Source organism: Sebastes fasciatus, chromosome 13 (assembly GCF_043250625.1).
Source record: "Sebastes fasciatus isolate fSebFas1 chromosome 13, fSebFas1.pri, whole genome shotgun sequence".
NCBI lineage: Eukaryota > Metazoa > Chordata > Actinopteri > Perciformes > Sebastidae > Sebastes > Sebastes fasciatus.
This window is the reverse complement of record NC_133807.1, coordinates 24,434,587-24,445,423: the sequence shown is the minus strand read 5'-3', so window position 1 is coordinate 24,445,423 and position 10,837 is coordinate 24,434,587. Positions and strand designations below refer to the sequence as shown.

The following is a 10,837-nucleotide window of genomic DNA, read 5'->3' as shown; positions in this document are numbered from 1 at the left end:
ATTGTAGTATTTATCAACTGTACTATTTATAGATTTTAAGGGCTGAGAGAGAGAGCCAGGGTAAAATGCATTTCATTGCATTTCACTGTACACTGTACTTTTAAATGCATATGACAAATAAACTTGAAACTTGAAACTTGAAACTTAAACATACTTAATTAGATACAAATATGAAGTGAACCAACTTTTCCCAATTTTTTACAATGAAATTATAGAACACACAAATAGAACATGGGGCACTTTTCATGTGAAATAAGTGTAATAAAAAATCTACTAACAGTCTTCCGGCCAAACGCTCTCCATAAGGTTGAACTCGATGCATCCTGGCAGTTTTAGTGTTGTTTCATAGGATATTTTTAGTTTAACCCAGTTTATAAGTGTCCTTGAGCGCAAGGGGGCTTTGTGCTACCCTGACAGAGCATCCTAAAATCAATCATTACATCCTCAAGAACTGATGCTACTAACACACTGACTTGGTGCTGGCTGGCAGAATTCACTGGTGTTATTCAAATCATGTCAATTAAAGGAACAGTGTGTTACATTTTGGTGGCACCATTAGCAGAAATGGATATTCATAATTATGTTTTCAGTAGTGTATAATCACCTGAAATTAAGAATCGGGTTTTTCTTTAGCCTAGAATGAGCCCTTCATATCTAATTAGGGAGTGGGTTTCTTGCATGGATGTATTAAAAGAACTGGATCCAGCATTGGTTGGCGGGGCCCCGGTCATTCCTATGAGAGTTGCTCTTTGGTGCATGATGCCTAAATCGTGACTTCCGTCTGGAAAAGTACCCGGATCTTGCCATATCTTGGGCAACTGGGACATGCCCAGTAGGGTCTGCTCGGTCACATGACTCGGTCACAGGGTCCCAACGTCACGCCGTCGTCACGGCTTGCGCTCCAGCCTCGGTCTGGGTCTCACTCACATGAACGGAGGAAGGGAAATAACTCTGGATTCAGCTATTAGTGAATTTTATTACTTTAAAAACTTATTTTTTTTAATAAAGGCTATTAGAGTGTTCGTACTGGGAAGTTGATACACCTAACAAAATGATCCGCTGAGTTACGGACGTCTCTTTACCAATGTAAGTCTATATGAAAAAGTATTTTTGGGCCCCACGCATCACGTGACGGACACAAAAGTTGCAGTACCGCCGTTTGGCCACTACGCCGGCTTGGTTTCTTCACGGAGTTCGCCATGTTGCTCCGCCATGTTTCTACAGTAGCCCAGAACGTTTACCTGAAGGCCACTGTGGGTCTCCGACGTGCTTGTGAAACTGCGGTAACATGAGCCACAGCGTGTAAAACCGTGGTACCGCTAGCCGCCGTCTGACTTCCGTTGCTCCTAAAGTTATTACGGTGAGGATGACCTCTGAGCGAGGCAAATGGCGTTATCATGGCTTTGCACTCGGCAGCTCACGTTACCTCAGTTTTTGAAAGGGAGGAGTGAGCGGAGGGGTACTCAGTTGGTTGCAATCTGCAACAACACTGCTAGATGCCGCAAAATCCTACACACTGTCCCTTTAAGAGCTGGAAACTTGTTTCCGTACCAACAATTATAACTGACTTCTTAAATCCTGAATTATTTAACTGAAATTAGGACTTGTACAATAATAAATGTGATACCCAAAATCAGTCACAGCAGTCACCCCTGTTCTGTTTTTTCATGTTTATTATGCAGTCTACTTTTTAATGTGACCAACATTTCAAGGGGATTACAATGCAAAATCATTGACAATAATAATAAAAAAGTGAAAACATATAGATAATCAGTGTAATGATCATTGTAAAGCATACAGTAAGCAGCACACTATCAAAGGCTATTGCGTAACTTAATTAAGGATAAAAAAAGATAAAAACTAGGTTAGACTACAAATAAAAGCCCTACAAATAAAATTCAATGTTGTAATAAACCTGCTATGTCAGTAGCACTTCTTGGCAAATAACTGTTCCTAATTAGTCTTTTTTACATGCTGTAAACCTAGAATTGTACCATACCAAAGTTAAAATGTAAATACAATATTTACAGGTCATTCTTGTCATGCAAGACAACTGATCTGGTTTTCAGGTTTTCAGTCCCCATGCAGGCTGATTTATTCAGCAAGTAATATACTGTATATATCCTAAGCTTGCACCCCGTTGGACTGAGGAGACATAGGGATATCTGAACCATCATTGGGTCTGTCTGGAACAAAACGATATCGTCCATGTTTTTTCCAGCGGCGGACGACGATGATGAGGATGAGGATGACGATGAGGACGATGGCCAATAGAATCAGCAACCACCAGATGACTGAGAAACGGGCTGCTCTGGGTTTAGGATCTGTAAAAAACAAGATAAAACAACATAAATTGAAAGTGTTCTTTTCACTTCTTCATGCCATACATTGTTATTTTTCCTGCATGGCTACACCAGTTACCACTTCACTGTATACATTTCCATAAGTGTTGTGCACATAGTCAGTAATGATACCTTTCATTATCAGTGTGACAGATGTTGTCACACTCCCAACTTTATTCGTGGCATCACAGCGGTAAACACCAGCATTGGTAGACGTGGCTCCTGTGACGCTGATGCTCTGCTGGCTCCCCCCGGTGGTCACCCTCACATTCACTGCAGAGCTGTCGTAGTGCCACTTGACCTCAGGGGGAGGATTGCCCTTCGCAATGCAGGCAAAGGTCACATTGTCACCAGGGTTCACCTCGTTTTTGTAAGTTACGTGCGTGAACACAGGGGCATCTGTGGAGATGAGAATTGAGATGAAAAAATTATATTATTTAGAATCCTACTGTCAACAAAACAATATACAAAGATGATTTCTATGATTCCAAACATACACAAAACATCAACATTTAGCGCGTGAGTGGCAATTCCATGTTCGTTGGTTGCTTTAAGTGAGTATTTTCCACTATCATCCTTTGTCCAGCGGGGTGGGGACGCCATCTCTTTTCCATCTTTAAACCAGGTGATGACAGGTGTAGGTATCCCGTCTGGTTCACACGGGAGAGCGCCATTCTCTACAACCTCTAAGCGAGCATCACAGGTAAATGAAGGTTCATCTGTGAACAAATCAAAAATAATTTTCAGAATAAATAATGGAAAAATAAATATGAAAGTATATAATCTCAAGCAGGTCTGATTCACTCACATTCAATTGTGATAAGGACGGAGATGCTGGTGTTGCCAAGGCTATTTCCAATTTCAGCTGTGTACTTTCCTGATTTAGCCCTGGTGAGGGGCTCAGATGCATTGATCAGGTTTTCCTCATAGTACCACTGAACAGTGGGTGGAGGGTTCCCATCGGCTTTACAGCGCCACATGTCCAAGCTGAACTCACCCTCCACACCAGCGAAATGGTCTGGACAATCTTTGATCAGTGGTTTATCTACAATAAAACATACATTAATCAAAACTTGATATATGTGGTGTGTGTTGAGCAAGTAATAAATAGATAAGTGGACTACTCACAGTGCACCACAGCCACGTAAGGTGGTGAGGTTACAGTAGGGACGAGCTCTGGTCCATTTGGACCCAGGAGCAGCTCAGCCTTGCACCTGAAAAGTGCTCCGTTGTGATCTCTCTCAGGAATGACTCTCAAGGTACCGTTCACGTTTACCGGGGTGGTACTGGTGCCATTGAACATTTCTGTGTGCAGAATTTCATTGCCGCGGTACCACGTCAGTTTGAGGTTCTTCAGAGGAGCAACATCGGTGATGTCACATAGCAGCCAGTGCTCTGTGCCCTCCACCATCGGCCCTTGTTCCAACGCAGAAACTGACACATTGTCTGGAGTCTCTGCAAATAAAGCAAGGAGAAATAATTAGTACGAAAAAAAAGAAAAAAAACTTAATGATAACCCTAAAACTGCAATCACAATCATACAAGAAATATGCATACACAAACGCCATAATATCTTCCGTATTTACATTGCTTTTGAAGTGGCACTGTAAGTGTAGGCTACTTATAGACCTTTTTCATTGCCATTCTGTTGCTAGGGCAACAGGTTTGGTCCGATTTTACTTCCTGGTCGGGTCTAGAAGGTAACCCACAATTTTTCAAAACTCTCGTGAGATGGTTAAGGTGAGGGATTGACCTCTAACAGTTAGGGTTAGGCATTGACCTCTGATAGTTAAGGTTAGGTATTGACCTCTGATAGTTAAGGTTAGGCATTGACCTCGAATAGTTAAGGTTAGGCATTGACCTCTGATAGTTAAGGTTAGGTATTGACCTCTAATAGTTAAGGTTAGGTTTTGACCTCTAATAGTTAAGGTGAGGCATTGAGCTCTAATAGTTAAGGTTAGGCATTGACCTCTGATAGTTAAGGTTAGATATTGACCTCTAATAGTTAAGGTTAGGTATTGACCTCTAATAGTTAAGGTTAGGCATTGACCTCTGATAGTTAAGGTTAGGTATTGACCTCTGATAGTTAAGGTTAGGCATTAACCTCGAATAGTTAAGGTTAGGTATTGACCTCTAATAGTTAAGGTTAGGCATTGACCTCTGATAGTTAAGGTTAGGTATTGACCTCTGATAGTTAAGGTTAGGCATTAACCTCGAATAGTTAAGGTTAGGTATTGACCTCTAATAGTTAAGGTTAGGTATTGACCTCTAATAGTTAAGGTGAGGCATTGAGCTCTAATAGTTAAGGTTAGGCATTGACCTCTGATAGTTAAGGTTAGATATTGACCTATGATAGTTAAGGTTAGGCATTGACCTCTAATAGTTAAGGTTAGGCATTGACCTCTGATAGTTAAGGTTAGATATTGACCTATGATAGTTAAGGTTAGGCATTGACCTCTAATAGTTAAGGTTAGGTATTGACCTCTAATAGTTAAGGTTAGGCATTGACCTCTGATAGTTAAGGTTAGGTATTGACCTCTGATAGTTAAGGTTAGGCATTAACCTCGAATAGTTAAGGTTAGGTATTGACCTCTAATAGTTAAGGTTAGGTTTTGACCTCTAATAATTAAGGTTAGGTATTGACCTCTAATAGTTAAGGTGAGGCATTGAGCTCTAATAGTTACGGTTAGGTATTGACCTCTAATAGTTAAGGTGAGGCATTGAGCTCTAATAGTTAAGGTTGGGTATTGACCTCTAATAGTTAAGGTGAGGCATTGAGCTCTAATAGTTAAGGTTAGGTATTGACCTCTAATAGTTAAGGTGAGGCATTGAGCTCTAATAGTTAAGGTTAGGCATTGACCTCTGATAATTAAGGTTAGATATTGACCTATGATAGTTAAGGTTAGGCATTGACCTCTAATAGTTAAGGTTAGGTATTGACCTCTAATAGTTAAGGTTAGGTATTGACCTCTAATAGTTAAGGTTAGGTATTGACCTCTGATAGTTAAGGTTAGGCATTGACCTCTGATAGTTAAGGTTAGATATTGACCTATGATAGTTAAGGTTAGGCATTGACCTCTAATAGTTAAGGTTAGGTATTGACCTCTAATAGTTAAGGTTAGGTATTGACCTCTAATAGTTAAGGTTAGGTATTGACCTCTGATAGTTAAGGTTAGGCATTGACCTCTAATAGTTACGGTTAGGTATTGACCTATGATAGTTAAGGTTAGGCATTGACCTCTAATAGTTAAGGTTAGGATTGGTTGTTGGGCAGCGAGTCTCGCTAAAGTTTTTGCATGTTTTTGCAAGTTTTCTCGCTTTGTGGGTTACCTTCTAGACACGACCTTAACAAATAGGAAATACAAAGCGGCCCTTTAAGAATGTTTATGTTTGAAAATGTCTATAAATAGTTTCTGTAAGCAAAAGACACCATTACTTTATATCATTGTGTCAAACAGTTTGTCGGAGATGAAGACAGACAATAATGTATAGTCTGTAGACTTGTACTCACGATAAAAACTGATGTCTAGCTCTACTTGACACTGGGTATCATCATCTCCCCAATTAATGAAGCATAAAGGTTTTGTGTCCCAGTCTTCCACTCTTTCAACCTTCCAGGTGACCACAGAAGAATCTTCAGTCGATATGCCTCCAACTTTGGCCTCCCAGCCCATTTTTGAAACATCTGCAGCTGATGTGCTGCAGTTAACTGAAGCTGGACCTCCAAATTCCACCACAACTTCAGCAGGCGTCAATACTAGGGGGCAACCTGCCATTCAAAAGCAAGCATATTCAATCAGAGCTTGGTGCACAATAAGAAAAAAACAGATCCACAAGTTGATCAACACAGATATTAGCGACACATATTCCATATCTAATGTAAAACATGCGTACCACGTGGTGTTGTTGGCCCGGGGGTGGGTATGGCTGAAGGGGTGGTTATGGCTGCAGGGGCTGCTGCTGGTGTGATCGGTTTTATCACATGAACATGGATCTGCTTAGTTATGTTTCCCAGATAATTGATAGCTGTGCAGTTCCAGGTTGTGTCGGTTACTACTCCAGTAATGTTGAGATAATTGGTTTTAGTTACATTCATCCCACCATGTAGGTCTATCCAATGAAATTTAGGAGGAGGGCGAGCCTCAGCTTCACAGTTCAGGGTGACAGAATCACCCTCATTCACATAGACATCCTCCGTTTCGTTCATGAACTCAGGAGCATCTGAGGAGGAAAATTATATTCATTCAAATATTTACATTATAGAGAACGACATTGAGAAAAGTATCACAACAGAGTGTTTACTCACAGTGCACGGAAACAGTGTGATTGTCAGAAACAACAGGAAGTAGTGGTCCGTCTGGCCCAAAGTCCAGCTGAGCCTCGCATCTGAACTGAACTCCGTTGTCTCCTCTAGTGAGGTTGACTGTCAGAGTAGAAGACTCACTCACTAGTCTTTTGGTTTTCTTGGTGAAAGTGTCTGTCCTGATGTAATCATTGTCTCTGTACCACTTCACTGTGAGGTTTTGAACAGGAGCAACGTTGATGACATCACACTGAAGCTGGTACCAAGTCCCTTCCAAAGCATCTGCATACTTTGTAGGATACACGGTGACCATCTCTGGATTCTCTATGAAAATAAAATTTGATTATTGTTTTTGCTATTTGTTTCATTACATAATATGCTTTTGAAATTACACTTACGGTATACGGTGATTTCAAGGTCTTTGCTGCATTCATGAGTTGCATTCATTTTTATTCTGCACTCTGCTGTCACATTCCAGTCTGACAGTGACACTTCATATACTGTACGGCTATAGTCAAGTTCCACTGCAGAGTCTGTGTTTCCAACACGCCAGTACATCCCATCATGATCTTCTTCTATGCTGGAGCAGTTTAACTCTACTGACTCGTTGTATTCTCCTAGAACCTCAGGCGGATCCAGGAAGAGAGGGTTGAGCTCAGTGGGGCATATACTGTCTGCATCTGTTGATACACAATAGTTAGGCTTTTATTGGACTTTAAAAGTGGACATTTGCTGCACTCTGGTAGCTCAGATCACCATTGCATGCCACTTATACTTTGAGCTGAGTATGCCTGAATTCTAGCTCACAGTACCACCAGTAATAACAGTTTTGCATCACAGGCAAACTTCTCCACTGTTCAACCGTTAAGTCAATGAAAGTCAGCGCCGGGCTCGCGCTTGCTCGCTCTAAATAGACATGAACAAGCATCGCTCAAAACAGTGAGGCGACACACGTCAACTAAAACCACAAACACAGTAATGTTAGCTGGCCAGACGAAGGTCTCTCCATGAATCACTGCTGATCCTAGTGTTGGCTTTTCCTGCTTCAGCCTCGCGACCGCAGAGGGAGACACCGGCACCCGGTCGGAGACGATAACGTTTCTCGCTGCAGAGCCCCGTCACTTCACAAGACACGGGAAACCTCTGTTGGTCTGGAGGAGCTGCAGCAGTTATTTCTGCACAAACATCCACTGTACATTCACTAGATATTCTCAGAGCTACGAAGTCTTCTGCAGTGTGGAGTGTGCGCGCATGCACGTGAGGTGGAGCAAGCTGAGTGAAGGCAAGCAGGCAGGCAGAGGAGCAGAGTACAGCAGAGACTCCGGCCCTGGAGACCAAAGCTACGATCTCCCCCGCGTCCTCCGACCGCCGCTAACACTGTTTAACAAGACGGGCTTCACTAGATATAACTTTGCGGTTTTGGTGCTTCCATGTAGTTTGTGTTGGAGTCTTGTCTGAACAGCGTAGCCACACGCAAGCGCGCATATGCGAGCGCGCATGGGACACCGACCTGGGTGATTTATACGGGTAAGAAGTTACAAACAGTCCCTTTAACAAAAGTTTAAGAGATTTTAACATTTTATTAGAGCACTCCGGTAGCTCACCTGGTAGAATGGGCAACCCATGTACCAAAGCTGATTCCTTACTGCAGATGGCTTGCCATTTGCTGCATGTCATCCCCTCTCTCTCCCCCTTTCACAACTATCACTATCAAATATGATATAAAATGTCAGTAAAAATCCCAGTTGTGAATTTTGAAGCTTTTTTGATATATATAGATATAGATATAGATATATATCTATATCTATATCTATATCTATATATATATTATAAGGTAACAAGTGGCTTTGTCGAGGGAACCAGGGCAATGCTAACTTCCTGGTATAATACACACTGTTCCTTTAATTTTAAACATTAAAAAATAAGCAAGATCTTCCTATATAATAGTCATGCTAAAAATGATGATAAAGGTTTGTGATTTAATGTAGTGGGATAGTGAGGTAGGAACCTTGTTTTAAAAAGTGCAGCTACAGCACCATCCACATGTAGAAATTCAGTTCAAGTACTACACAGACAGTATTTATATATTTATATACAGTATATAAATACTATCTGTAAACCATCCGTGCTGTGCTCAGACTATAGTTGATCTGCTGTTGTTCTAATACTTTTTATTTCAAAATGGACTCCATCCACCACACCCACTGCACCCATTGGGTGCATCCCAAAGCTCTTAATTTTCGTTTCCTCGCTCCTCGATCCTCGCTTGAACTGGAAGTTGTTCTGGTGCGCCATCTTGAAGACCGTCCCAAAGCTTTTATTTGTGCATCGAGGAGCGAGGATCGAGGATCGAGGATCGAGGAGGCTTGCCGGAGGAGCTATGAGCGAGGATACACCAGTGTATCCTCCACGGAAGTCTTTTACCGACCGACACGCCCCCTTATTGGATATCAGTTATTGATTGGACGCTGCTGCCGACCGGACTGATCTGATAACTTTACCTCTCAACATCACTGGAGTTTTATACCGGAGTGAAAACAGATCACAGATTAAACGTTTTATAGTTTAGTTGTCTTCTGATTCACCATCTAGTTCAAATCTGTGTTAATTGAAGCTCTGAACAGCAGCAGAAGGACCTGCAGAATCTCTCCTTCACACACTGCCACTGAAGGAGCTCGACACTGAGAGGGGTTTATAATACCTGACAAACTGAGTTAAAATAACTTTCTGCATTCATTAGAAAGATTTTTCTTTTCATGATCTGTTATTAGCCCCGTTAACTTTTATTAATGAAACTATTAAAGTCAGAGAGAGAAGAAGAGTCTGTCTGTCAGCAACAAACACCTTTTACATCATTTATCCTCATTTCCATTCAGTCACATGAGGCTGATAATTCCTGAACGTCGGTTTGATATGAGTTATATCATTTACATTTTCCCTTTAGCCTAATAAATAATGTCCAGTGTTCAAAAAACACCGTAGTCATATTCTGGGTTATGAAATAATGAGCTCACAATCAGAATATCAATAACTACAGACGCTAATAATGAATAAATAATATAAAGTTATTGTGCCAGTAGAGATGTTTCCTGAGCCTCTAAGCAGGACTCAGTCCACAGTAGAAATACAGACTGCAGCTTGCACTTGTCTTTATTAGTATTAGTACAGTTCAGACACAAACAGCTGTTAAAGCTGACTGGCATTTTAATCCGGATTTGATCAGCTGCTGCTGTCATCAGAAACGGACCTCGCTTCACGTGACGCTTCAGAGGAAACGACCGTCTCATGTCTCTTAAATCGTATTTCCTCGTTTCCTCTCTCCTCGCATGGTTTCCTTAGCTACATCCCAAAGCTCTTAATTGCATCCCCGTTTCCCTCACTTGCGTCTTTTCCTTGCGTCTCTCCATGCTTCCCTGGTGGGAGGGACTAAGACGCAAGGAAAAGACGCAAGTGAGGGAAACAGGGATGCAAATAAGAGCTTTGGGATGCAGCTAATGTGGTTTTAACAAGTCAACAGTTACGTGAAGTTAAAGCAGAAGTTTTTACCACACACACCTCGCCCACTTCAAATCTTAAAGTTATAAAATTACATTTAAAGAAGTCACTTTAAAAAAAATAAAATCTTGGTAACACTTAAAATAATTAAGTTAACAAGTTAGATTAACACAATATCTTTGAGATTGAGTTGAAAAAAACTTAATTTGTGAGTATTTATGTAAGTAAGTAAGTTAACAATTTTCTTTTTCAGTGTATCTAGCGTACATTATTTACTATCTTTTTCCAGTCACCATCACTGGTAATAGAGCATCATTATCACTCACCACACAGTGAAAACACGAGCACGAGGAGGCCCAACATCCTGAGACGCAGCATGCTATCTGTCAGCATGGGGGAGGAAGGAGGTGGATGGAAGAGGTGAGGCGACTTTCAGGATGGTCCAGGAAGATGTCCAGCTTCAGTACCTGGATGAGATGAGATGGACCGTGGCTCAGAGCTGACCCTGAGGGCGACGACCTGCTGCTGACAGTGACACGAGCTCAGCAAGATGAAAAGAAAGTGTACCAAGGGAAACTCAACGCCCTAACGAAACTGCCTGCAAAAAACGGGAAATATGACACCGAAAACCACAGTTTGTTCTTTGTGGAGCAACTGCAGATGACACTCCTCCCCTTCCATATTTTGGGTATCATTC

At 41.5% G+C, this 10,837-nt stretch overlaps 1 protein-coding gene across 1 annotated transcript; it reads right to left on the bottom strand.

Annotated features, from left to right (window-relative positions):
• Positions 1-1,650: 1,650 nt before the first annotated feature.
• Positions 1,651-10,729, bottom strand: LOC141780903 (vascular cell adhesion protein 1-like). Its single transcript, XM_074656359.1, has 10 exons — positions 10,467-10,729; positions 7,044-7,325; positions 6,649-6,969; positions 6,237-6,563; positions 5,854-6,111; positions 3,471-3,797; positions 3,151-3,387; positions 2,840-3,061; positions 2,475-2,741; positions 1,651-2,324 (listed from the first exon to the last, which is right to left on the bottom strand). The coding sequence occupies exons 1-10, from the start codon at positions 10,531-10,533 to the stop codon at positions 2,125-2,127; spliced, it is 2,508 nt and encodes an 835-aa protein (XP_074512460.1). The 5' UTR covers positions 10,534-10,729; the 3' UTR covers positions 1,651-2,124.
• Between the last annotated feature and the right edge of the window lie 108 nt (positions 10,730-10,837).